Genomic DNA, 27,999 nt, shown 5'->3' on the forward strand with positions numbered 1-27,999 from the left:
GTCAGGAGGGACTTGACATGGCTTCTGCTAAGCAGCAGATTTCTTAAATGTCCCCACTTTCCTTTGTGAAGTGAGGAATGCTGTTCCCTGTTTGTGGTGGAGGATAAAAGTGCTTTCCTGGTGAGATACTTGGACAACAGGTAACAGTGGTCACCATGCTAGAACCTAAAGTAAACATTCTTTGGAGCCCAGGGGTCTGTCACAGTGCACAAATCGTGGTGTTGACTCTGCTGCAAACAGGAAGGACAGGGTCAGAATCAAACTTGTAGCATTTAGGAGTTGAATACAACTGCTAAGCCACTGATTTGTGTCGTGGCAGCTGTGTGTTAATAATTTCTGATCTGGAATGGCTTCTTACTTGGATCATGTTTGCATAAGTGACAATACTTTTCACATAGAAAATTAAATCATTTTAATAATGATTTATTAAATCATTATTAAATGATTTACTCTCTGCCTCCTTGGTAAATGACCCTGATTTGGTCAGGTGTGGCCTGGACAATGAAATGTGCTCGTGTGGAGGCCTGGAGAGTTGCTGTACTGCTGTAGAGAGCTGATATATGGCTAAAAGGCAGCCAAAACCACTGCAAGCTGTGTAGGCAGGGTTATGTAGCAGAACTTCATAGGTTTATAAGAAAGTTGGGGACAACCTTCTTTTGGCAGGGCCTCTTGCAGTAGGACAGAGTAATGGCTTTAAACTAAAGGAGGGAAGATTTAGACAAAGTGTAAAGAAGAAGTTTTTTACAATGGGTGTGGTGAACCACTGGAACAGGTAGCCCAGAGGTGGAAGATGCCCCATCCCTGGCAACATTCAGGGTCAGGCTGGAAGAGCTCTCAGCAGCCAGCTCTAGGTGAAGATGTCCCTGCTCATGGCAGGGGGTTGGGCTAGGTGGTCTTTAAAGGTTCTTTTCCAGCCCAGACTGTTCCATGATTCTGTGGTGATTCTGCAGGTGCTGAACATTTGCTTCTGTCCAGCTGCTGTGTGGGAAGTCACTGTTGTGCTGCCTGGTGACCCCATGGTGACACATTATTGTTGTGGCATTCAGCAGCCCCTGCAGCAAACCTGGCTGCTGATGGGGAGTATTCTCCTCTTTCAGGGTTGATATCAGGGAAGTGTTGGAGTGCTCCATCCTCAGGAAGCCATTTCCAGTGTGGGCTAACCTGCTGCTCTAATATGCCTCTCTTAAATCAGGGAGGGAGAGGCCTGTCTCTGAGCATGCTAATACACTGGATTATAGATCCTTCAAGTTTCAGAGTGACATTGTGGGATTATTTAATCATTTTTCTTTCGTGTGTGTTTTAAATTAGATTTTCCCAGTGATATCACTGGAGGTACCACTGTTGAACGTAGTAGATTATTGTGCTTCATTGAAAAGATTGTTTAATTACCATTTCTAAATCCATATAGTGCAGAGGTGAAGTCTTTCTTTGGGAGACAAACCTGTGGCCTAATACAGGTGTAAAGACAAAACTGCTCTTAACTTATTTTGTAAATTCCATTCCTTATTTTCCATTAAAAAAAACAAACCACCTTTAAATGTATTTTTCTGTGCACTGAGAGCAAATTTACCTTTTGTGTTCAGGGGAAAATAGTGCATTATGAGGGAAATGAAGTAAAGAGTAAGGTTCTTTTCTTACTTTCTAGCCAGCAAGTGTGAAATCCTGTACTGGGTGGCTGAAAAGTTGAAAGGGAAAAATAAAAAGCCTTTTGCCAGATGCATGACAATTTAGCTGCCAAAAGGTACAGAACATCTGTAATATTTTTAAAAAGAAGGCAACCAAAGGTAGGTGATCAAGGGCACATGTTATTGGAATTGCTTTGGACAAGTTTGTTGCATCTATTTCAGAGTAAGCCTTTTTTTGTTTTGAGTCTAGGATGGCTGACTTAAACAGGGAGTGTAGCTGTGGAGAGGTGTGGTCTGGAAGAGTCTTAAGGAGATGAAGATCTGTCACAGTGAGCTACACCAACAACAGGATCTTGACCAGAAGCCTTGAGAGTGAATCAGCTGGGTTCTGAATAAGAGCCTTAGAACTTTGTGTAGGGAGCAGTGTCTGCTTGCATGGCTGGACTTGTAGGGATACAGGATTGTGTAAGTAATGTTGCCTCAGGGACCAGAGAAACAGCTGTTTCTTCTTTTAATGGATGCAGCCTTCTGGCTGATTCAGTGCAAGAGGCAACAGTGTTATTTAAAGGCAACGTTTATTTGGCAAAGGAAGAAAAATAATCCAGAGCACACATGTACACTAAAGATGGATTTGAAATGGACCCTGTGACAGGCTGTGTATGTGTGGTGCTGAGCATCATTCATTCATACTATTTACATTTGCAGATTCTGAGCAGGTACAAGGACATCTCAAGTGGTAAGTACAGGCCTGGAAGTAAGAACTCAGAGAATCAAAAAGAAATAACCATCAGTTCTGACTGTGCCTTAAATCACTAAAATAGAAGCTGAAATCCACATGCATTTTACAAGCAAGAGTCTGCCACTTTGGAAGGATTTCCTCACCCAGGGGATGTTAGCAGGTAGGGTTTTTTCCTTTGTCCTGTTTCTGTCCTGGTTTTTTGCTTGGCAAATATGAAAAGCAGATTTGTTTTGTGACGGATTGAAGTGTCATTACATACATGAGACCAAAACCACAAGAATCAGAGCCCTTGACAGGATCAGTGCATTACAATGGACACTTGTCCATAATGATACAGCTCTGGCTCCATGGACAAACAAACTGCTCTGTCTGTGGCTGATTCCTGTGCAGAACAAACAGGCTTTGCTGATCGTTCAGTTACAAGTATCTGGCTCTTCCTACATAATTTCTATCCTGGCCCTGCACAGTCTGATTAAAGCTGCCAAGTCCTAGGAACAGTCTTTGTGATTCAGTGGCTGGTCAGCATGAAGCAGTCCTGACTGGAAAGGGACATGGAATTTGTAATTTTATGAGGATGTGAGGGAAAGGGAGGGAGATGGAAGGGGATTTTTTTTCCATTAAAAGCCTTACATTAAAAAAAATCTTCCCAGAATAGTTTTCAAAAGCTAGGGGAGGAAAGTATGGTACTTCTTTCCTTTTTGTAAGGAGGAGAAGTGGGTATTTGTTTCATTAAAATCTATGGGAGAGGGACCAGCTAAAACATTTTAGTCTTTGGGGTTTTGATTGGTCACATTGTTGAAATGTTGGGAAAACCTTGATTGCAGTAAAGGATTGGTTTTGTCTGTCTGGACAGCCCTTTTCACACACACCCCTCTGCCTCCAGCAGAGGAAAAGCAGGTGGTAGGTGCAGGTCAATCAACACTGGAGAGCTCTGGGCCCTGCATCTGCAGCAGATATTGGCCACAGACACCTGCTCTGGGCTCCCCTGTCCTGCTGCCACGGCCAGGAGAGCCATGCAGCATGGTGGGTGCTCTTCTCTTGGCCCCAAAACCAACCACCCTTGCACTGATGTGGGGACTCCCAAGCCCCCAGTCTCACAGTATTTCCCCCAAGGCATTGCTGTTGGCCCCATGGAGACAGTTCACAACTTTTTAAGGTGAAGCTGTCCTTTAGACAGACCAGTGTCCCAGGCATGTGAAAACAAGCTGATGAAACCACAGTTGCTTTTGAAACTGCCCTCAGGACGTCCCTGCTTCAGGTGACACCAGAGCTCACCAGTACTGCACTGGTAACTCACTGAGCCAGCGTGCTCTCACTGCCAGTGTGTGACACAGGTATCACAGCAGAGCTGCTCACTCTTCTGCAGAGATCAGTTACTGAGGGTTTCTCACATCCAGGTGCTGTGAGGAGGGTAGCCTCGTTGATCTGTCCTTGCACAAGGAGGAGGGCTATGGCTCTGAACACGGTGCACCATCAGCTTTCCTGCCCTAGTGCCTTGATTTTGAGCTGGGAGAACATTTCTAGAGCTGCACGTGATGGGGCTCGTGAGGGTGTCAGGCCAAAGAGTTAGCAAAGTATATTCCAGGTGTGCTGCAGACCAGGAGCCAGGACACTGTTTGGCACTACCAGTGTCTGCACTGATCCACACTGGGGATAAGGTGGAGAAGAGTCCCTTGTGGCAGGCCCTGGGCCCAGCCTGCATCACCTGCCTGGAGACACGGGTGATTCTGAGAGCAGAAGCAGTGATTCCTATAGCAGGACACAGTTCAGGAAAACAGCATTCACATAGAAGGTGATATAGGATTTTGGCGAGTGATGGAAGTCCAAAAGAAAGGATGTAGCTGATTAGGCAGTGCAACGCTCGGTGCTTCAGCTGATGCTTCTTAGACTTTCTCAAACCACTTGTAATGCGAGCTGGCCTCCTGGAATGCATCTTTGATGGTGGTTTTTGTTTTTTTTTTTGAAAGTACAGGAAAGAAGAGAATTTTAGACTTCTGGCCAGGGCTGCAAAGGTAACCTTTCTGTTGTGGTTGAGGCCAAACAAGACCTGCCTTGAGTTTGGAAGAGCAAAGACGTATGGCAAATCAAGCAGTTTTGGGGGATGGAGGGGAGGAGAAGATATTAGGGTTTGGCCAAAGCTTTCCAAAACTGAGGGAAGTTCAGTCAGGTAGAGATGAAAGCTAGCAAGTTCCTGTGCTTATTGGACCTGCTGGTTGAGCTCCACTGCAACCCAAAGCCTGGCCCTGCCCTGTGCTAGAAAGAGCAGGATGCATTTGTAAGGCAGTTGTGAGAGTCTCCTCTCCCCCACCCTCCACCCTCTGTGTTAGTCAGGGGGATGCTGGGGCCTTGCTGTCTGTCTCCACCCTCGGGGACCTGGGGAAGCACTGCTGTGCTTTGGCTGTGGCCTGCCTTTCCTGGGGCTGCTTATTTCTTTTTGAAGAGCTTGCGGAAGGAGCTGCGGAACCCCCCCTTGGGCTCGTGCCGCGGGTTGTGGTCGCTGAAGGATGTTTGCTCATTGTCATCCTTCTGGCAGAACCTGGTGTTGTCTTCTGCATGGAGCTCCTAAAAGGGAAAAGACAATTTAACCAGCATTTGCAACCTCACATTCTTGTTCCCTGCTCTCTCTCTATTTCTCTCTCTCTGTGCTAGGAGGAACCTGGTGGGTGAGGAGGTGCTGACAAGGCTGGGAAGCAACACTGGTACCTCTGCAGAGAGCTTGTTGCTGGCCCTAGGGCTGAGGCAGTGACAGAGGAATAGAAGGATAAGCATTGTTAGAGGGAACTGGAGCCTTTCTTGCTAAGCTTTTTGTTTAGGGGGAGCTCATTAGCTTCTTTTGCCAGTGAGGGAGCAAGCCAGCTTGGGCAGTTGGAAAAACTTCCCACCCTCTCCTTTCTCCCCTAGGGCAGGGAGGCATCAGGCTTTGGAGCTTTGATAAGGTGTGAAAGATTCTTTCACTGTCTCTGCTGCTGCACAGTTTTATGTCTGTGTGGCTTCATTAGCACACACACCTTGTGGTAAATGTGCCACTAAAAGATCTGTCCCTCTTTCAGGAGAGTGCCAAGCTCCTCTCAGCAAGACTCTGGACGAGACCCTTCACTCCAATTCTGCCCACCACTGCCATGGTGACTTCCTTTGCATTGTGGGAGAGAACATGTCCTGCAGTTCTGGACAAGCTCCACATCTGCACCCAGCTTTGGGCCCTAGTTCTGTGCAGGTGGGTGCTAAAGAGCTCATCGGCCCCTTTCTCTGGGGTACCTGTGTCCCTGTGGCTCTTCTTCCTCTGCTTCATCTCCCCTGTTCAACCATCTACCACCTCCTTCACTCACTAGGCTTTTTTTTCTTTTATTTTGAAGTTTCCTTGCTGCCTTTTCAGTCAGGCTGTTGGAATCTATCTCCCATCATCACTGGCATCTACAGTCTCCTGTCTAAGCACCTCAGAGCACCCTTGGCCTCTACTTCCTTGGCTGTGACAGCCCAAAGCTGACTCTGAACAGTCACTGCAAACTACAGAAACATTGCTCCTGCAGGACCTGGTGTCCCTGAAGGGTTACAGTGCCATTTGCCGTGTCCCATCTGAGGGACACAGTTGCTAGGCTCTGACTGTTCTTACAGAGAGTTTGGCATAGGTCTGTACAATCCAGGCAACAAATACAGGTGAAACAAAACCTATGGACCAGATCCCTGCTGGTGTAAATGGGCTGAGCTTGGCCAAGTCATGCTGGTTTACACTGGCATGACTTATCCAGCACTTACCCAGCACTCCTCAGAGCAGGTGGAAAGGCACCTGTTTACCTGGGTGCCAACCACAGCACTAATTTTGAACAGCTTTGTGTAAACTTTGTGACCTGCTCAGAACATTCACCTGGGGGGAAGCTCAGTAACAGTGGAGACACGCAAGAGGCTACCCTGTCTCAAAGGTGTTCTAGCTCAGCCAGCTGTGCACCTCAACCCGTGCTTGTGCCTGGGGAAGATGTGTGTGAAAATGAGCTGTCTTGTCCCTCCCTTGGGCATGTACATGCAGTTGAGGTCTTGGAATGAGTGGGCTTGAAAGCTGTTTTGGCATGTTCTACTCTAACTGTATCTCAGATCTTTCTCCTGCTGCTGCTGATGCTGCTGCACCACCATGTGCCATTTTTTTTTCCTCCTCCTATTTAAGCCTCCTTACTTCCAAAAAGCTCGGTTTTTCACCCGCTCCTCTCTGTGGGGGGAAGTAGCTCCTTTGGGAGCTTCGAGATGAGGCTGAAATCATGTGAGGCTGAACATTCCTGTCCTGCTTCTGCTGCAGACGGCTCCCACTGCTGCTCCGTGTGCTGTAGAGTCTGGTGCTCACGCCCTCCGCGCTCCGCGGCAGCTCCTTCAGGGACCTGCTCAGCTGCTTCCCTTTGCTGTGGAACATCTCACGCTTGTAGGTGCTGCTGCTCACGGGAGTGCAGCTCTTAGGCAGTGGCTGCAAGGCATGGTCTGTCCTCTCCGGTTCTGAGGTGAAGTTCACAGGCCTAAGGAAGCAAATATCCAAGCTGGACTCAGAAGAGGCCGGGGAGCAGTTCTCAAAGAGAGCAAGGTTTTGGAAGGTGTCATCTTCGTAGGGGCCTGGCATGGTGAAAACCTCCCCAGGGTAGTCAAACTCTTCGTAGCTTGGTGCAAAGTTCCTGGCATCCTGCAGCAGTTCCACAGAGGTTCTGATGGCTCTCTCGGTGTTCCCCACCGCGTCAGCCGGCGGCGCTTCGTACTCCATTTCGGGGATGGATTGCAAGGGGGCTGTCAAGGCCTTGAGTTCCTGCTCTGTCAGCTGAGAAGAGGCAAGGATGTTCTCTGGCCTCTCGTGTTTTCTGCTTTCCATCTCCCAGTCAGGGGGCTTTACAGCCTGGATGTTCTCCATCACTGTCGGCTGGGGTTTCTTCATCTGCGGCATCAAATGCCTTAGAAATAAAAACCAAAACAAAACAGACAAAAGTGGAATACTAAAGGATGACAGAGGCAGCATGACAAATTCCCCCCACCCCTTCATTCCTCCAGCCCTATTGTGTTGATTTTATGGCCAAAAGGTACTCTCCTGTCTTGGAGAACAGTAACAGAGGTGTCTCTTACAGAAATGGCCTGGCTGGTTTGGAGGACCAAACTTGGAGAAGCAGAACTGCTTATCCCGTAGCTTTGTCTGACCTTTGTGTTCTACACCATGAAATGAATAGAAACTGAGATGAAAAGCCAACTGCTCCATCTCTCTCCTGCTCATCTGCATTTTAGATTCCAGCTTTCCTTCTCTCTGTAATGTAGGAGCTGTGCCTCACTTTCCTGTGGTCTGGTTGTCTTTTCAGGTGGACTGGGTTTCTCTTTTGGGTAAAGTGACTCTGTCCCCAAAATGTGTCAAGAGTACTTGGAGGGCTCCTACCCTCCATGTGTTCCAGCTGAGTCTTCAGCTCAGGATGAAGCTGAAGGGGGATGGTGCCAGCTGAGGCTACCAAGGTGGAGGGCTGGAGCAATCTGTCTGTGAGAGGAGGGAGATTGGCTTGGGCAGTCTGGGGAGAGGAAGGCTAAAGATTGATGTGTAACACTGCTAACAGAGGGGACTGGGAATGATGCAGCCAAACTCTTGTTAGTATCAAACGAGATAAGAAACCACAATAGCCACAAATTGCTGGCATAAGAATAAAGCTAAGTCTAGAGTGTTTCTCTGATCACCATCTCATTTGGCACCTGTCAGGCTGGAAATTGCCAAAGGGGAACCATATGAGGAGTGGCTGAAGGCACTTGGTCTGTTCAGCCTGGAGGAGACTGAGGGGAGACCTCACTGCAGTTTGCAGCTTCCTCATGAAGGACAGCATAGGGGCAGGCACTGGTCTCTTCTCTCTGGTGACCAGTGACAGACCTGAGGGAATGGCTTGGAGTTGTGTCAGGGGAGGTTTAGGTTAGATATTAGGAAAAGTTTCTTCACCCAGAGGGTAATTGGGCACTGAACAGGCTCCCCACGGCAGTGGTCACAGCACCAGCCTGACAGAGTTCAAGAGGTGTTTGCACAATGCTCTCAGGCACACTGTGTGACTCTTGGGGATGGTTCTGTGCAGGACCAGGAGTTGAACTCAATGATTCTTATCCTTTCCAACTCAGAATATTTTGTGATTCTGTGAAGATTTCCAGGTGTTACCAGTAGCCCTGTCTGTCTTGACTTAGTCTTGTGTCTTTTTGAACCCATTTTGTATCTTGTGGTAGCAAATCACATCATTCAGGTATGTGCTGTCTGGAAAAGTTTTTTTCCCTGCTCTGAGACCTTGGTCCTGTTTCCCAGCTCTTGTAATGCTGACAGTGAATAATGTAGTGTTATTGTGCACACCGCTGTGAGGCCTAAACAAATTCATGTCCTCCCTGACGTACTGCCTTAGCAGGCAGCCTGGCTAAAGCTCTGAAACATCCCCTGCTTGTAAACCACAGTAGGGGATAGCAGGATGGAGCCAGCCCTCCATCACTCTATCCATACACAGGGAGTGGTTTTGGAAATTACAGCCTGTAGCTGCCTGCTGTCATGGGCATGGTGTGGGTGAGGAGAGTTTTCAGCTACTTTGAAAGCTGCCCACAAGGACAACAGGCTTACGGGGTGGTTGTGCCAGAGGAAGGTGCTGCTGGGAATGACTGTATGGCCTCCTCAGTGTGGATCCCACTGTCCCGCATTGATGCTGCACTGGGTGTTGGAGAAACCTCCTGGCTTGTACACTGGGAGGTGAGACCTTTGTACAGCTTCACCAGGGATGACCTGAGGGAGGAGAAATCCATCGTCGGGCTAAGAAATAAGGCAGGGAATGAGCACGAGCATGTAGAATCACAGAAAACAGGACTGGGAGGAACCTTAATATTCCTGTTCACCTCTGCCCACCCCAAGGAAGAGCTTGTTCCACCTAGTCTGCTCCAGCCAGCAGGGCATCCTGCTTTCTGTGGTGCTCTTAACACCACTCCTGATTGCAGTCCCTCCCCAGCAATCTGCTCCAGCCCTCTACCACCCTCCATACTTGGAAGCTTCCCTTGAAATTTGATCTTGTCCTACTCCTCAGGTAAATCATCACAAAGAGCAAAGGCAACCAGATTCTGATTTTAGTAAAATACCTTGATTTCAAGGAATTGTTCTGAACTGCACCTTGAGAATCTACATTCAGGGTAATTTCTGTCATAGTTCAACTCAAACAGGTTATTACAGGAGGCTTTTTTTTCTCCTACCTCCTCCCCCAGTAAAATAAGATAACACCATTCTTTGGGAGTCTCAGTCCATAAAGGAAACAGTCCTCACCCTCACCAGGGCCTGGAGCTGCCAGAGCTAAATCCCCGTGTGTTTTCCCACTGGGGAGTGACTTTGCCACCAGCTTAAGGAATCAAATAATTCCATGAAACGTGGCTGCTTTATTTAAAAGGATTTAGAAGTGATTTTTCTTTTGCTCTCAGAGTTAGGCAGAAGGGCCCACCCCAAATCTGACTCATTTTGGAGGGCAAATGCCAATATGGTTCTTTTCCAGCATTCAGATGCAAAGGGCTCTGTTTTATTTCAACAGAGCAATGTGCCTGTTGATCGTGCCTGGACCTAAACCCCGTTTGCCAGGCTTCCCCCACCCCTCCCTTCCCTGGTGACAGAGAGAATGAGCTGATGTTGTGCTTACTTCTTCAGCTTTTTCCTCTTCTGTATCAGCAGGTCTTCATTGCACTGGAAGAGGAGGCTGTAGTGGGAGATGAAAACCCGGAGGCGCTGCACGCACACCAGCAGCAGGTAATAGTCAGGGTGCTCTTGCTCCGTGAACTTCAGGACATTCTGAGGCACAGAGGAGAGCAGGCTGTTTGGAGGCTGTCCTGACCCTTTCTGGGGAGAAGGCACTATTGGAACCATGGATTAGGGCTCTGGAGTGCTCGTGGCACTGCCCTGGGGGAGCTTTGAGGAGTTTCTGAGGGACTTGGATGGGGCCTGCCTCCCACTAGTCCAGTGCAAATGCACAAGGAACCACTGTAAATGTAATCATGGGATGTGTGGGTGATGCACTGGTTGAGTTTAGCTTAGGGTGAATAAATCAGTATTTTGATTTCTAGGGCTTGCTCTCTGTGTATTTGCCTTGCCTGAAATGTTTCAGTACAATTCAGATAAACCTTCTGTGAACCAGAACTCCTTTTATCAGCAATCTCTCTGTAGGACAGTTTGTTGGGCCCTAGGAGCTCTCTCAGATGTGCCCCATCTCTGGCCTCCTGTTTTCCCAGAGCAGCAGACAGCAGAGCTTTTGGCTTCCCAGGGGACAAAAGCCGCTTCTGTCAGGCCAATTCAAGGCCAAATATAAGCAAGCCTCATGTGAAAAAGATGAAACTTTACCTATTGTTAGCTGGCTTTCCCTTTAAAAGTTGTTTTTTTTGGTTTTTTTTTGTTTTTTTTTTTCCTTCAGAGAACCCACTGGGTTTGTCAGGACCCTGTACCTGTACAGGCCCAAATACCAGCTCTGAGTTAAAAGTCACCTGATGTGATTAGAGTTCAACAACAGTTTCCATCCTGGGGCCCTACCTGTAGATGAATAAGGTATTCAGGGATTCGCTGGACTATATGAAAGAACAGAATGTAGAGATCTGACTTGATTTCTTCTTCTACCTGAAATAGAGAAAGTGACTTAAGAGTCTTTTCCACCCATAAAACAGGTCTCCTTCCAGGTGGTTCTGTGCTTGAATGAGTAGTTATGCTGTAAGGAGTTACAACAGTTCGCAGGGGCACACCAGGCATTTAGGCTGGGGATTATCTACTAGGGACAGCCAGCCTAATACAGTAGGGGGCACGTTGAAAGTGCATTAGTTAAAAGTTTCAGTGAAACCCCAAGAAGACACCGTTGCTCAGAATGAAGTTCTTAGTTTAGGCTCAAATTAATTGAACAAAGTGAGATTGACTTCTAAATTAAAATATCTTAGAAGCAAGTAAATGGGGTTAAGTTATTGCACTTTAAACTATATATTTAACTTTAAAAGTTTAACCCAAGAATCCAGAACCAAATAGCTGAAGCTGAAAGTGAAGACTCTTTTCTCTAGAAAGGACTGGATCCCTCTGTTTGGATGAATCCTCCATTTTCCAGGAGACAGTTCCTGGAAAAGTCTGGATAGCACATGCATAGGCAAGCTTCTGGGAGGTTTAATCTGAGACATTGTTTCATGGCACAGCAGAAAAGCTGCTTAGGTTTGAGACAGTGAGGAAGGTGTTAACGCTGCCTTTTGGAGGTGCCAGTCAGCCACAGCAACCTCCAGGAAACAGAACAAGTGGATTGGCAGGAGAGTCCTGTCATGGGCAGGCATAACAGGAAGAGATCTTTGCATGTTGCCATTGTGTGCTGGGAAGCAGGCAGGAAGTTTACCTCCTTCAGGATCACCACGTGGATCAGAGAGATGCATTCTGGCAGGTCCCTCAGGTAAGCAACGTAGTAGTCCAGAAAATTATTCTTACAAAAGAGAAAGAGAAAAGAACACACAAACTTAACAGAGATTTTTGGTCCCAGCCAAACTGGTTCAGTTAATTCCCCACCATCACTGCTGGAAGGTCACCAATGCAGCAGAGCTGCTGTTTCACTCCTTCAGAGCTTGGAACTTCTCAGGAAAGTCTGTTTTATAAAATGTGTTCAGCTGTTGAGCACAGTGTGTTCAGCTTTACTGCTGGTGGGGAGGGGTAGAGAGACTGGGCAGTAAGAAGCTCTTCTTATCTAAGATTCTTAAAATTTATAAAGTATCAGATGAGTTTTACACATCCTTGCTGCTCACCAGGGCAACAGAAATGGGTGCAACAAACCATGTGGGCCTCTGCCTGCCCAGCTCCTTGTCAGAACTCTGAGCAAGGTGTACTGGGGCAGGGGAGCATCAGAACCCCTCTCTTTTCACACCCTCACTGGAATTACAGCCATTCAAGCTGTCAGGGCTCACATGTGGCTCCTGCAAGCAGGTCTGGGTCTCATGTAGTTTATGGAGCTGTGCTATGAGGCTGCTTGCCCACAGGTGGGTCTGGCATGTGGGAGCCCTGAACACCCAAGGAGCTGCCATGCCCCAGGACTGTGCTCCAAAGGGGTTACTGGAAGGCCTTGCCCTTCAGGCCACAGCTGCACAGCACAGCCCCTGTTCAAAGTGTCTTGGTCCACCTGCACCTCAATAAAATGTAATGAAACATGACAGAAGATTCTGGAGAGGTCTTTAACACACCTCATCATTTGTCAGCTTCAGGAAGATGTCTCCTAGGATGCCTTGTCGTGGCCAGCTCAGGACTCTCTCCTGGAGAGCGTGCAGTAAATCCACGTGCTGCTGCACCAGGAACCGCAAAGAGTTGGGGAAAAAGCTGATGGGAGACCAAATCAAACTGGTTACACAGAGCAAAACCTCATCCCTAATAAGTGAAATCTGCTGAAGTGGGCATTCCTGAGTGGTCAGCACAGCCTTGCACGTGTAATACTGACTGCACCTATCATTGCTACAAGAGTGCAGGTGTGACTAACTCCTGTGGCTGGAGCCCTGGCTGCATCTGGGGGTCCTGTTCTGGCTGCTGTGTACATGCAAGTACCCTCTCCAGCTGCTATTGATAAAGTGTTTTGAAAGCTCCTTAGGCTTTCCTTGCAATGCATTGAGTAGCTGACCAGAACTGGCAGCACTAAAAAGCCCCAGGCAATGCTGCTGTGGCTGATGATGCAGGACCATGGCCCTGAGCCATCCCACTGAGAGCTTGGAGGAGAGCTCCCCAGCTTTCTGTGTTGTCCTATTTGTCAGGCCTTTTCACAAGACAACCCGTTGATGCAGAGCTGGTCAAAATGTGCTACTGCCTTCCTGCCACTTCATGTTGATTTCACCCAGAATCAGAATGAAGATGGTGGACAAGCTGCAAGGGACAGGCAGGAATGTCTTTAATGACTGCAAAAACCTCCCCGTGCCTCCAGATTTCAACTAGAAATAATCTAAGTGTTCAAAGATCTCTGTGTGGATTTAAGAAAAGTTTGTGAGGCGATAATGCAGGAGTAATATTGACTGAAGAAAACTCTCCAAAAGACAGAGAGCACATTACATCAAATACCTTCTCTCTTTGGTGCTTCTTTTCACATCTGGCCCTTGCAGCGTGGCCTTGATCTTCAGGATTAGGGAAAGGTTGATGACGTACTTCCTTTCTGACTCCAGCAGCTCCAAGGCGATGTTCTGCCTTTTGGCTTCCAGAAGATAATGGTTAAGTTTAAAAATAAGAAAATACTGACCTCAAGGACAGCTGCATGTTAGACTGATGAAGTGATCATGAAAGGAGAAACTTATTTAAAAATTATATCAGTGTCTCATCTTTTTGTGTCTTCTTTATCCAAAATGTAAAACTCCACCCTGATGGGCACAGCATGCCCCAGCCATGACCAGTGCCTCAGTTTGCTAAGAAAGCTCCAAAGCAGATGAATTTCCCCCATGAATACAATTTTTTTCTAAGAATAATGAAACAAGCAATCAAAGGCAAAACAACTCATATCAGGGTTTCACATCCTGCAGAAACCCTGCAGAATGAGCAGTTGTATTTTTCACCCACTTAAGCAACTACTCTGCTGCAATCCCATCAGTACTCTGAACCTGAGAGGTCTTGGAAAGGAGAAGGGCTGTCCTGGGTACAGAGTGGTTCTGTCAGTCACACAGCCCAACAAATACAAAGGCCAGAGGTCCTGGAGTGTGAGGCCCTGAGAGATTCCCCCCAGGAGCAGAAACTTCCCTGTGTGTCTCCCTCCATGGATGCTGATCACCAGCCAGCTCACACCAGCTTTGAGCCTCTCTAGCCAAAGTTTTCTACTCCTTACCAGCCAAAGAGGGTTCACATATTATGTTGTCTGCTGAGCTGTATCTGCTTTGGCCCATGTCTTTCCCTCTCTCTGGTTGCTCTTTGGAAATGTATTCATCTCCCCAGTCCTTGGTGTCCTTGGGCTGCTTCCATACTGTTGATGGCAGATGCATTTTTGACTGTCCCTCTGTTGCCAGGGAAGGCTTGAGGCTGTCATCTGTCTCTATGGCTGCTCCTGCAATGACAGACAGGTCTATGGACTCTGACATCTCAGCATCTCTCTGACAGGTTATGCTGCAGCAAGCAGCTAAGCTGTGTTCCCATCCATTTGAAGCACTGGAAGGTGAATTTGGAGCATTCTTTGTGCTTCACAAGGGCTGTAGCCTTGTAGAGTTAATTTACAAAGGAACTGCAGTTGGTGAGCTCTTCAGCAGAACAAGGTTTGCTCTCTTCCAGCATTTATTTTCAAGCCAAATAAGATCCAAAATTAGACATATGTTAGAGAAGCAGAAACACCTTCTCTTCCCAAGTGGGAAAAGTAGTGCTCTTGCTTCAATTCTTCCTTTCTGCAAAAGCACTTAGAATCTAAGAAAGCAACAGCAGAAAGGCTTTCTCTGCCAAATCCTTGGCACTGACCACTAGAGACACTTCAGGGACACAGGTTTGCAAGTAGGAAAATGGAGGTGCAGGGCAGAGTGAAAGACATCCCTGTGAAATGCCTTCCCTGAAAGCATTTCTTCAGACCAGTAAAGCAAGCACTCTAATTGAATCATTGTCCTGCTGTTTTTTGATGCTTGATATTTTATTACCTGGGCCTGCTATGACTTTCACACCTCCTTCTCCCATGGGCATGATCCTGGTGTCAGACACTGTTGAAGAACAAAGGGAACTTTAGCAACAGAAGGCAACTGTAGAGTTTGCTTCTTCCTGCCAAGCCCTGCCAGTCTTTCACATTTTGCTATGAAAACACTCCTGTGGGACTCTCCTGTAAGGAGGATCTTTTCTGCTGGGCTCTTGTCACAAGTCTGTGTTTCAGTAGCCCTTGCAGACAGATAATGTGGGGTCCCTGCTGTGCTCAGTGCTGTGTGACTGCAGAGGAATGTGAGCAGCCTTGGCTTCTCCTGGCATGCAGGTGCATGTTGGGCAGAAGGTACTCCACACAGAACAAAGAGGATGGAGACCTGACACAGAGATAGGGCTGATATTTTGCATGGAAAGGAGCTTATTGAAGAGCAGAGGGATGAGACTGGAAAGAAAGGAGCAGTGGGAGAAGTGGGTGAGAAAGGTGGTTGTGCAAGAGGGATGTGAAGGAGAGGGCTGATGTGCCACCTCAGAGCGTGGGGCAGAGGAGGGCCACAACTGACAGGTTCTGAGCAAAACTGAGTAGAAAACAGTACATGTTTTTTTCTAATCTCTGCCTTTGTTGACCTTTTTAATGAATATGTTTTTATTATCTTCCTATCTAAACAGCAAGAGAGTAATAGACCAACTTAGACCCCCAGACTTAATTACGGAATGAAAGGCTCTGATCCATCTCCTTTTCTTTGATTCCAACTTCCAAGTGTTTGGCAGTTGACAGTGTTTTCTTCATCAAGGTGAGATCCTCCTTCCTGTGCCCTGCCCCCTCACACAGAAACAAAATCAGGATTTTTATCAAGCCCCATTTGGTTCTGTGTCTGTGCCACTAGCACTACAGGAATGAAGATCCTGTATCGCTCTCCTTGGAGGAGGCAAGAAATGGCTGTTGAGACAGTGTTTGCAAAGCAAATACTTTGTGAACCCAGGTTACCCCAGTGATCTTTTTCTGATTTTTTTTCCTGAGGAAGGCACTGTATTTGCCTATTCTTTTTCTTACCTTTTTCATAAGTCACGTTGTGTAAAAGACTTGTAAAATCTTCATTAATCAGCACAGGTTCTGGGAGGTTGATGGATCGAAACGGGCTGCCCTGGAGAGGTGTTGGCACTGTCTGTGACCCGTGGTCATCCTTCTGTGCTCTCCTGTACAAACACAAAGAACAAGGTGGTTGGAAAGTCTGAATGCTACAGGTGAAGCTCCTACACCACATTTGTGGCCAACACTGTCAGAAATAGGACAGCTCTAGCAGAGACCAGGAAAGGAGCTGGCTTTGATGGAATTGGCAGTTCATGAACAGTGTTCTGGAAATAACTTCCACTGGCTACAGGAGAAGGTTATTTGAGATCTATTATTTTGCAGAGCATGTTTCATCTAATTAAATAGCTTAATTAGCTGAGGGGCTAGCCTAGATTTGCAGTATTTGCACCAAGGCAGCTGTATAGACTCATGATCAAAACTCTGTTTTCAGAAGGAGGCTAATTAGGATCAAGCTGGACAACTGTCTGCTTCATCACAGCATCAGTGTGGCCCAGCAGTGTGAAAACATTCTCTGACTCTGCTCAGAGGAGAAAAGGCTGGTGACAGGAAAGAAGAGCACGACTGCACCATCAGGAGCCCATTGAGTCCTACAAGCTTGGAAGCTTGTTGTCTGAATGGTGGAGGCTTTCAACAGCCCCAGCATGGCTTTAGTGGGTCTCTGTTCAGCCAGGCCCTGGTTCTGCTGGGGGCTGCTTTGCTCTTGGATCACAGTGAGGTGTTAGCATTTTTCTTCTGTGTTTGCTCTGTGGGGTGTGTGTCTAAGAGCCTGGGGTGAACTGAAGCATTTCTGGTCATAAACAGAGTTGATACACATGTCCAAGCAGGAAAAAAAATTAAGAAATTATGCTACACAGAAAGGAACAAAATGGACACCACTGCTAATTAGCATTTTCAGGACTCTGGAGTTTGGGCCCTTACTTAGCTTTCATTTTCCGTGATTCCCGCCGCTTCTCTTGCTGCAGCTGCTCAATTTTCTGTTGCATTTCCTCCTGCTTGGCACTGATTTCTTCAATCATTGACTTTGCATCGCTGAGCTCCTCCTGAGAAACAGGCAAAAGCACAGCATTCCTAGGGTGCCCATCAGCCTTCCGTGGCACAGCTCTGAATGCTGGCTGGTGTGCACAAAAGGTGCTTCAGGGTGCTGTGGGGAGTGGCTCTGTGATCAGACACTGTTCCTTTGCAAGGCCAGGATGTGTCACACATGCCATGCCACATGGTGATCCTTAATTCTACAGGCAACTCACCCAAGCCAGCGTGGTGGCACATGAACAAGGCACTGGTGGGAGATGACACTCAGGGCTTCATCCACCACCACCAGCTGAAAGCACTGGGAGGACTCCTGCCCTTAATGGCATTTAGAGGTGGGCCTTAAGGAGCACATTTCTCTCTGCAGTTTTCCAGCATGTCTATTCACATGTTGCACGTGGTTCAGATCCCAGTGTGAGCACTCACACGTATGAGCTTTTGCCAATCAGGCCATGGATCTGCCCTTTTAGCCTGGTTTCCTAAGGAAATGAGGCCCTCTGTATCCTCCCTGTCCATCCTCCCTCAAGCAGTTTCAGCCAAACCTTAGTCAGATGTAGAGCTCTGATGCATGAAGTTCCTGCAGGTTCCATGAATATGAGCAGCAGGATTGAGGAGAAACACTCAAGAGTTTCATGTAAACCAAAGCATTTCCCCCAGGCAAGGAGGTGACTTCACTGGGAGCTCAGTGTTTGAATAGCCAACAAGGGCATGAGGCAGAGGGAGAGCAGCCTTTGCCCCTTCTGTTGCTTGCATAATTCTTTGTATCTGCATTTTAAATCCCCCTTTCCCCTATGACAATGTCCTGGGTAACCCTGTGTCTGGCTGCTCTGAGATCTCTCCAGTATGCCCTTGCCCTTTTTGTTGTTTTCCTTGCTCATCTGGCACCGAGGGCTCCTTTTGCCTGGTGCCATTCGTCTCCCTGTCACAGGGTTAGTAATGAGCTTTTTCAGTAAGCAGCCCTCTTTTTCTTCACAAGGTACTATTGACTCAGCAAAACACCCTGGGGAAAATTTGCAATAAAAACTATAAAAGAGTTCCTCTGCCTGCCTCGTCATCCAGTTTCTGCATGGAGACACTGACTGGTCTAAAGTGTACATCAAGCCTTCTTGCTAGGCTGTCTCTCCAGCCCTTTGTCTTTATCCTCTTGGGCCAGATCAAACCAGGCAGCACTTCCTCCCAGCCGTGTGGAAATGCGACTTCAAAAGGCTTTAGGGTTTTGTGTTAATTTGCTGCTCCCCAGTGGCTTTGGTTCCTGCAGGAAATGCAGGAGACCTGACCCAGGGAGATGGGTGGGACAGTGGCCCAGCAGTAGCCTATGAGCAGGCCATAAACCCACGGCATGTGCAGCCCAGAGCAAGGGCTGCTTTGTGCCCAGGTAAGTCTCAGCACTGCCTCATGGCCAGTCAAGAAGGCTAAATAGGCCTGAGTGTGGGTTACTTGTGACTTGGAGCAGTGAGGGGAGACCCAAGGCCAAAGGAAGTCCTCCAGGTGTATCCAAAACAATTGCTCACTCATTTTCTTTGCAAACAGGGAGCATTGATGGAGGCAGGGGAATGCTTCCCTCTGCCAGGCAAGCTCAGGTGGAATGCATGCAGCCTCCCCACAGGTCACACTCCTACCTTGAACGTGTTGAGGGAATTCTTCATCTCAGCCACCTTCTCTTCCATGGCACAGCGGCAGCTCTTGACCTTCTCTTCCAGGGCATATTCTCCATGCTGGATGCGTGACAGCTCTTGCATTGCTTCTGTGAAACCTGCCTTCAGCTCAGAGGCTAATGCCTGCAACTACAGTAACACAAACAGGTGGGTTCAGTCCCTCCTCCCAGGCTCAGGTGTTTGTGTCCCCAAGGGTCACAAAGGCTGGGTGTAACCCATCCTGTAAGGTGCTGTCCTCTTTCTCCTTCTCCTTTCATGGCTGGGAAACATGGGGAGAGGTTTGGCCCCTGCTGCAGCCTCAGTACAGAGTAGGAGGTGTTTGTCTTGGGCAATCAATGTGCCCCTTTTTCAGACTTTTTTTTAAAACTTTTTTGAGTTTTTCCAGGCTCCCTGGCAGTTTGCAGCCTGTCAGCCTGTAGTAGGAGAGGACAGCCTGAAACATGCCAAGAAGGTTTGCAATAACAGCAGCCAGATTATTAATCTCCAAAGCAGCTGAGTAATCAAGAACGTGTCTGGTTTTGAGCAAGTCCTCCTCCCACACGTGCTCGTGGGGCTCGTACTCTCCCCACACAGATCTAACCCCTCACTCTCCAAGGGCTGTGGAGGAGCTCTGTCCTTTGCCACGGGCCCTTTCCATGGAAGGAGGCAGCTGTAACTTGTGCTGGGGAGGGAACAGGAGGTTTTCCCCTGGCATACAGTGACACTGTGCCCACTCTCTCTATTTTCTGTCCCTAGAGGCCCTGGTGCTGCTGGAAGAGCTCACCACCTAAGCTGGAGGCTGCCAGTGATAGCTGGGTGAAGCAGGAGATGGACTGGGGCAAGCCAGGCTGGCAGAGCAAGCAGACGAGGCAGGCATGGAGGTGGGCAGTGAGGGGGGATCAGCGGCTGGCAGAGAGCTGAGCAGGGAATGCCCTCCTGGGAGCAGCTGGGGCTGGTGACCCTGGACTCTGCCCCCGCTGCTGGCAGCAAGGCTCGTCCTGCCTGCACAAAGCCCACAGCGAGGTCGCGGCCCAAGGCACAGAGGTTTTTACCTTTACAACAGAAATTCGGCCTAACATCTGGTTATAAACTGAGTCCAAAACAGGAGCACTGGTGGTAAGCGGAGAGCCACCCCGGGAACTCAGGCGCTTGAGTCCTGCAAATGGAGCAGAGATGGCTTCCGATACCTCGGGGCAATGGCATGCACCAGCCTCCTCTGGTCAAGACTGGCAGTGTCTTTACAGAGGATGTCTGCCTGCCATGCCCGCTCCTACCCCAGCGCTCACCCCACAGCCCCCGCTCTGATCTGGCTGGACACGCATTTCCAGAGTGCCTGGGTAGGAGGAGCAGGACTGACAGGAACCACAGGCACTGGGACAGTGCAGAGGGGAGCAGGAGGCTGAGGACATCTTCCTTCAGCAGGATGACAACCCTGAGTTCCCAGGCCAGCTGGAGCTCCAGACTCCTTGGCTGAACACTTCCCCCACCCCTCCTGGCCAGTGTCACCCTGTGACCTGTGAATGTAGCCTGAAGGGTTAGAGGGGCTGCTTAGGGCAGACAATGACGACGCTGCTTCTGATATCTCAGCCCAGATGGCTGTGGCATCATCAGACATCCTAACATATGTGCCTGGAGAAGGGGGAGGGAGGGTTATAAAGTACTGTGACTGTGCAAAATATTAATATTCCCATCCCTGCTCGCCGGTGCTTGACACACTTTCCCCCTGAGCTGACATGGCCAAGGCACAGTCTGTCTGCCTGCCTGCATCAGGGCTGGGCATCACACACTGCCCTCCAAGTGAAAAGGGTTGATTTGCTAGATCTGTCCCTTCCAACTGGAATATGCTGTTCCATTCTAACCTATGCTATCCATTTCAGAGATCTGCTTCAGGATGGAGATATCACAGCCCCAAGTTTTGCTAGCAGTGGAGCAGTCCTAGAGCTGGAGAGGACATGGTCTGGGGAGAATAAGCCAAAAATGAAATGTTTCTGCCCACAAGCCAGGCCATCTCCTTCTCAGATGCTTCCAGAAAGGGGGTAAACTACACAGATCCTTTGAAGGGTACAGGGATGGGAATCATTGCTGGTCTTGAAGTTTCAGAGTAAGAAACTGCAAAGCATCAGCAAAGTGGAGCACTGCAGAGAGTTTGGTGTCCATGTCCACTGAAACACTCCATGAAAGCAGAGTTCAGCCAACATAAGGAAAGAGTTGGATTAGAGCCTGGACAAAATATCCTCTGCATCTAAGAGCAGACAGTGACCTGTTATTTTGGTATTTGCTTTTGGCCAATCTTGCTTTTGTGGTGACAGTGCTAGCTTAGTTTCTTTGTGTATCCATCTCAGTGCTCTAGAGCCCAGCCTGACTGTACCCTGCCCCATATATCCTTCCTCAGCCCCATGCAGCCTGCAGTGGCTGTTTCAGACACTGAAATGCATCCTTGTGTTACTGCTTGAGGGATGAATGCAGCCAGAAACACCAACCAGCCACAGAGCTTGTATGATGGAACAAGAAGTGCTGAAACCCTGAGCAGGTCAGGGTTAGCACAGAGGGGAAATACATTCTTGTTGCATTGGATGCAGAGTTGATCCAAAATCAAGTGAAGTGGTACAGGAACAGCATGTTATCTTTAGACTCTTGCCAAGCATGGTGTAGCTATGGATTTAGTTTGAGCTCATTTCTAAAAGCAAGCTGTAGAAAACCATCCTTTAAATCCCATTTAAAACACATTGAAGCCATCGAGGTATCAGGCCCTGCCCATGTCTTGGCCAAGTGACAGGGCTCTGTCTCCACAGGGATGGCCTATGCCTACAGGACCAGAGAGGTACTTCACAGGTTTGTGACCCTCTGGAAAGTCAAGCCAACTCTGTGTTTCCAAAGTTTCTAAGTGCAACACATACCAAAAAAGACAGATTGTGTAATACAGCAACAGTTAAACTGTAATGTGTTGCCCTGGCTCACTTATTCATGGGAGTAAAGAAGTAATTTAAGTTGTGGAATTTAAGAAGCAATAACTTAAATGGAACTAATGCCTAGAGGATAAATGAATCTGCACAGTCATAGGGAGTCCTTTGAACCTGTCCAACAACTGTTCAAAAAAAGCATTTAGGCATCTAAATAATTTAGTACCAGGTACAGATTTCAGCACCCATCTGCCTTTGGACTACGGCCCTCAAACCTGACAAAGCAAAGCAGTGAGGCATCCAGTGCCATGTGTCTGTAGTTGTCTTTCTTGGGCCCCATGACTCCTATTTCACCTGCTGCCCTGATGTTTTTCAGCTCTGTGTGGAAAAACCATGCTGTTCACAAAGGGGGCACAGGACTGATGCTGCTTCCTGGAGCTGAAGCAGCAAAACTTCAGAGTCTCTCCCCTCTCTCGGTGAGTGCCAGCAATTTGAGACATTTGTAAAAGATAACGGCGGTCCTTGCAGCCTAAAGATGTGTTCAGCTTTGAGACAACCCAGGGAAGATGGTTATGGACAGCAGATGGGGATGGTTTATGGAAGAAAGGAGTGGGATGGAAAGGGCAGCAGAGCCTTGGTGAGCTGGGTCACTGTCCTGGCTGCCACTGAAAGGATGAGAGGGAGCCCTTGCTCCTCTGAGTAGCTGTGTCCCCACAGGTTTCCCCCAGCACTGGCCAGGCTGTCCAGGCCCCTGTCTCCACAGGGATGGCCATTTGCATCTGCACCCGTGGCAGCTGCCTAAGTCCTTACACTAGAACAGGACCTGCTGTCTGGGACCTTGAGCTGAAGCCTGTCAAAATCAGTAGAAAACAGGCTCATGATAAAGAAATATTGCACAGAACGATTCTGCTATTATAAATACATCCTTGAAAAGAGCAAAACCTTCTGTGGCCATGAAGGAGTACTGTCTGTGGTGCTTCCCCAGCTTATCTACTGTCCATCACTGCACATCTTTTGGGGTTGGTCTGAAGAAGTAAATAGACATTGTGTCTCTAAAGGAGGGCTGCCTGAGGACACTGCTTGAAACCAATCTGGCACAAAGTCCAGTGTTTGACACACAAGCCCTGGATCTGATTCTTCTGAGTTGCATGATGCATGCTTTTCCCAGGAAACAACTAATTTTTAGAACAGCTACTAACTCCTGTGCTTAAGGGCAGCACTCCTACAGCCAAGCATTAGGAAGGCTTGCAGTGCCTCATAGCAGGAAAGCAGCAGAGCTGCAGTGATTTACAGTGGCAAAGAAGCTGGTCCTAGGAGTATATCCAGCATATATATTCCTAGGCAAGGATGGTAAGAATACAGTCAGAGCAGCAGAGTAAGTACAGAAGAGAACAATGACTTAAAGGGAGCTGCAAGTACTCATCAGCCCTTGTTCCACATCTGTGCAGTCCTTTTTGGCAACTGCACTGTCCTCAGGGCCTTTGCTGAAGCAGAAGGGAAGAGCCAGCTGGTGACTGACATGTAAGGATTCATTAAGGTACCCACGTGTCAGCTGGAAAGCAACATGTGTGCATGGTGTTTCCAGCACAGTCCCACGTGCATGTTGATGCACTGTGCTGGACCCCGGGAGCTGTCTGGATGGGAAAAGAGGATGAGATGACAGAAGTGCTGGATAGTTCATGGAAAGCAGTGCCTTCTCCACTTGCCATGGTGCGCTTGCAAGCAATTACAGACATTAGTGTTGCAATGGTGACAAGGGAGGTCTCAAATAGTCCTGATTTCCACTTCAGGGGTGTGTTTCCTCTCTCAGATTATGGTTCCATATTGAACCAGACCAGGGACTAAAGTGCTTAAAGCTCTGTCACATTTCCTGCAGACTGGAAATGAGTGGGAAACACCACTGTGGAAAGGCTGAAACTGTCTTACAGGATGGATACTCCTTGGGCTCCTTGCTTACAGCATCTGTGGTGTCCAATTGCAGCAATAATGTTAGCCCAAAGACAAGGCACAGAGCTCAGGAGGAACTGATCACAGGGCTTCTAGCTGGGAGGCCAGACAAAGACATGCAGAAAGACTCAACACTCTGGCTGCTCTGGATTATCAGGCAAGAGTACCCCATGGTCTGAGGAGCTGGGAGGCTGCCAGGATAACCCAAAGCCCCACAGAAGACCTGGGCCCCAGCTGCATAAGGCACCCCTGCCCCATGTCAGTCAACAGATCATTGCTCCTGGGACAGTTCATCAGGTTTGCTGAAAGCTCATCAAAGCTCAGTCATGAAATCTCCCCCCAGCTCAGTGAATTGACATTCTCCAGTTGGTGCTAATGATGTCAGTTGCTTAATTAGCTGAGCTCACAAATCACCTGTCTAAATACAACTAGTTGTGAGCACAGAAATTTTACTGAAAGGTCTTTTAAGATGAGGCCCAAGATGTGTGATATTTATTCATGCAGTGTGCACGTTTTCGTTGCCATGTTTCTTGTAAATGCCTACATTTTTCCTTCAACTTAATTTAGCTTTTAACTACTGTTTATATATTAGTAACTCTTTAAACTCTTGCAGTTATTTAGGGCATTTTGCTCATCTTTACCTGGGAAATCTGTGTTGCAGGGGTACTCACAGGCACACTTTCAGTCCCTCCTGTGGGAATAAAGAACTTCAGTCAATTAAAATGACTTATAATGGCTGCTATAAATAACTGGAACAGAGGGTTTGAAGTCCCTCTTGAGGAGCAAATCAGTTTTAAAGGACTCAAGTCTCACTTTAGGAGGTCTGGACGCCATATAATTTATAAAATAAACTGCAATTATAAAATAGGAATGACTCACCTAAATTCAGATGTTAAATTCACCTTATTTGCTGTCCTTTGTCTGGCCAGAGTTGATCCATACAAGGAAGTGAGAAAGCTTTTATGTGCAATTAGGACTAAATTGCTCCCTGTGAAGTATAGTTCTGTGAACCAGCCTTAGGTAACAGGGTTGTTTTTTTTTGTCCTAAAGCATTACTGATCTGTTTCTCTACTGAAACATTCAATTTTATTCTCTGCTATATCTGTACATATTTCTATTACCTCCATAAAAGGCAAAATACCTTATCTGTATATTTGAAGTTTTATTTTGTCACAATGCAATCCAAGCAGTAATCATGTATTTCCTAACCTCCCAAAATTACACCTTTTCATTGGTTTTGTCATTCCTGGGGGTTTGTGGTATAGTGATCCCAGTTGATCTTGTACAACTTAACATTGCTGAAACAGACTTAGCTGATGGAGGAGATTATATCTATTATATCTATTATATCTATTTTGCAGAAGTATTTTGGACACTGCAGAGACATTATCTCTAGGCATTAATCCTAGAATCATGGAATCATTTGAGTTGCAAGGGACCTTTTTAAGGTCACGTAGTCCAACTGTCTTGTGCAGAAACCTTCAGTTGTCCAACAGAAATCTCTGCTGGCTGTGCTGCCGTTGCCCTTGGAGGCAATTGCAGTCCAATGGCCACGGTGTTATTCCCTCCATCAGGCTCCCTGGCTGGATCTCACTCCTAGAAAACACCAGGCTACTCTGTTCGTCATCTGGATTGCCTCCTCTTGGGAATGCCACTTCACAAGATGGGTTTTCTCTTGCCTCCAAGGATTTACCTCACTCATCTCTGCTGTTAAGTCACAGACATGACATTAACCCCATGCCCAGCTCCAGGGGAAGCCAAGCTCCTTCTTTCCATGCTGGCTACAGATGCTTGATGCTTTTCCAACCTGGACCTTTAAGACCACAGAAATGCAGTCTTGCAGCAGCTGGAAAAGCATGCAGGGAGGACTCTGCAGTCAGCCAGTGGAAAGTTGAAGCCTGGAAGTCAGAGCTATACAAGGCAAAGCTCCATTCTGATTTTCTTTACCCCTGAGGGGGAATGTGGGTTACCAGCAAGGACACCTATGAAATGGCCCTGTTCTGGTCTCTAGAATTTGTCCTGATTCAGAGCAACTTGAGAAATTCCCCAGTGAATTGCAGAAGGGAGAGGCAGAGAGGCTGTGTGCTCCTCTCTGCCCATGTGCCACTTCCTGCCTGTGCTAGTGGCTCTCTGATTTGTCCTGATTCAGAGCAACTTGAGCAAATTCCCCAATGAATTGCAGAAAGGAGAGGCAGAGAGGCTGTGTGCTCCTCTCTGCCCATGTGCCACTTCCTGCCTGTGCTAGTGGCTCTCTCAGCTGTGGGGTTGAGTAGCTGGGTCAGACACTGAGCCTCTGGGGAATATCCTCTCATGCTTCCTCCTAGGGAAAACAAGAAGCAGCAGGCTGACTGGGAGAAGTGACTGTGGCTCCAAACTGCCAGCTGGTTGGGGTCAGAACGCATCAGCCAGCCTGCACCAAGTCCCACATTTCAACTTTCAAATTACAGGTTGTTTTCATCTTCAGCTTTGGCCTTTCTGGTTCTTTTTTTTTTCCAGATTTTATCTGCAACCACATGAATTAGGAACTGACCTTTGGCTGGAAGTTTCTCATGATGCCTGGAGCTGGGGCTATGTGTACAGTGACTCTCCTGAATCATGGAACCTGAGGCCCATGCCAGGTCTGTTGGGCTCTTGCTGTGGGATAGTAAGGACTGACTCAAAGACAGCAAGAGGACATGTTTCTGAATTAACAGTACAGCACAAACAGGTGCTGGGAGGACAAAGAGATGCTTTTTGTACAACATGGGTGGGTGTATTGAGTGCAGAGCTATGTGAAGGGCTGGAGGTGTCAGGTAGAAGCATAGCACAGCAAAGGAGAGCCTCCTCAAATTTTCTTTGTGTCTTTCAATCTGATACATAACACAGAGGGCCTGAGCCATGTTCTGCAGAGATCTGTAGGGATCTTTCATGTGGATTTGATTGTGCAGCAGTCTGTAATGTCCTTGGATATACTAAAAATGAGGAACTGCTCCTGAGCGAGACTGGAATTGGGGAGAGGATCACTGCTACTGTGACTTTACTTCCACTACTCTCTGAATATACCAGTCAAAACCCTGATCATTTCTATAAAGTCACTGCAAAGAGCTGAAACAGAGGAGGCTACTCACAGTCTCACTGTGGGAAACAAGGGACTTTGTGGATCTCCCAGTTTCTGCAGTGAACATCTGCAGCCCATGAGGGCATAACAATTAATTGGAAAAAATCCCTGAGTTAATTTCCTTTTCAGCCTGCTGTAGTGTAAGGGCCTAGGTACACAGACCTAATTTAATCAAATTAGAATAATCATAATAATAATAGAGAAATTAAATTTTCTGGTAACTATGCCATGAATAGTGGCACCACCAAGCACATTTTAAGAGGGAAAGAGGTGGTCCAGTCTCTCTCCTGAGCTGACAGCTGTGGACACTCCTAGAGCTGCTCCCCCTGCTCATACTTCCAAGAGTTCCTCGCCATATGGACACAGTGCCTCTGAGGTGGCAAGGCAAAACACTATGCAAGGGGTTTGGGGTGGAAAGCAAGTACCACATTCCTCTGAAAGAAGTCAGTAACCACTAAAACCCTGGATTTGAGCTTTGCAGACTTTCTAGAATGCAGCCAACCTTAGCAAGAACTGATTGTATGCAAGCAATGTGGCCTGGATACATCTTGGTGCTTGCAAGATTGGGATTGGTGCAGATATCTGTGTTGTGGCACCGATACAAACAAGAACCCCTCTCTACAAAGCACATGGGGGAGAGAAGCAGATCCTCATCAGAGCACCCTCACATAAAACACAGCTTTGGACAGTCAGAAGTCTCTCTACATCCTAAGGCAGAAATGGGGCACAAGGCAAGAAAAGGAATGACTTCCCACATTGGACATTACATATGTCTCAGGAGTATTTTCCAGAGAGGAGAGGGAGTTGGTTCTAAAATAAGAAATAAAAATGTCAACCCCCAGATATTTCTAAGAACTGAAAGTACTGAACATTTGCCCACAGCTGCTATGGTTGAGAGGTGCTCTCAGGGGCCTGGCTGGTGGCCAGCAGACAGCTCCTATGATTGCATATTTCTGTCTTGCTGTCTTTCATACTAGCAAGAAGTGAAATAAGAGGATGCTTTACCTTCGTGTTTGTTTGTGTCCATGGCTGCTATGGGGTGTGCGTCCTCGCAGGGACTCCTGTCCTCACTCTGGAGGGCTCTGGCTGGTCACTGGGAACATCCCATGGCTTAGAGCTGCCCACATGTGAGCCCTGGGGTGGGTCAGCTGATCTGAACCCTGAGTGCAGAAAGATGCAGAAAGGGTTTATTGAGCAGAGCTGCTCGAAGTTCAGACAACAGAGAGAGGAGGAGGGATTTGAGAGATAATGAAGCATCCTAAAGATCTGTTTGTGTTCACAGTGCCTCCACAGAGTGGATGCTGGTACAAACACTTCCCTCCCAGCCCAAGGCCATCTGTGCTTCCATGGACAGGTGACTAAAA

General features: G+C 47.7%; 1 protein-coding gene across 1 annotated transcript; it reads right to left on the minus strand.

The window, feature by feature from the left end:
* Nucleotides 1-456: 456 nt before the first annotated feature.
* Nucleotides 457-27,662, minus strand: ARHGEF33 (Rho guanine nucleotide exchange factor 33). Its single transcript, XM_039718847.1, has 15 exons — nucleotides 27,641-27,662; nucleotides 24,180-24,229; nucleotides 18,677-18,841; nucleotides 16,950-17,071; nucleotides 15,993-16,135; nucleotides 14,947-15,006; nucleotides 14,157-14,372; nucleotides 13,406-13,535; nucleotides 12,547-12,679; nucleotides 11,715-11,798; nucleotides 10,883-10,966; nucleotides 10,002-10,150; nucleotides 8,951-9,136; nucleotides 6,530-7,283; nucleotides 457-4,926 (listed from the first exon to the last, which is right to left on the minus strand). Exons 1-15 carry the CDS (start codon nucleotides 27,660-27,662, stop codon nucleotides 4,789-4,791), a joined length of 2,436 nt encoding a protein of 811 aa, XP_039574781.1. The 3' UTR covers nucleotides 457-4,788.
* Nucleotides 27,663-27,999: the final 337 nt, after the last annotated feature.

The sequence above is a fragment of the Passer montanus genome, unplaced genomic scaffold (assembly GCF_014805655.1).
Source record: "Passer montanus isolate IOZ18808 unplaced genomic scaffold, ASM1480565v1 scaffold40, whole genome shotgun sequence".
In the NCBI taxonomy this organism is placed as follows: Eukaryota; Metazoa; Chordata; class Aves; order Passeriformes; family Passeridae; genus Passer; species Passer montanus.

Coding starts and splice junctions, on each gene's coding strand:
- ARHGEF33 (XM_039718847.1), bottom strand. CDS start 27,662: ATGGACACAAACAAACACGAAG. Junction 18,842..24,179: donor CTGCAACACAGATTTCCCAG/GTAAAGATGAGC, acceptor GTGTTACTGTAG/TTGCAGGCATTAGCCTCTGA. Junction 10,967..11,714: donor ACGTGGTGATCCTGAAGGAG/GTAAACTTCCTG, acceptor TCTCTATTTCAG/GTAGAAGAAGAAATCAAGTC.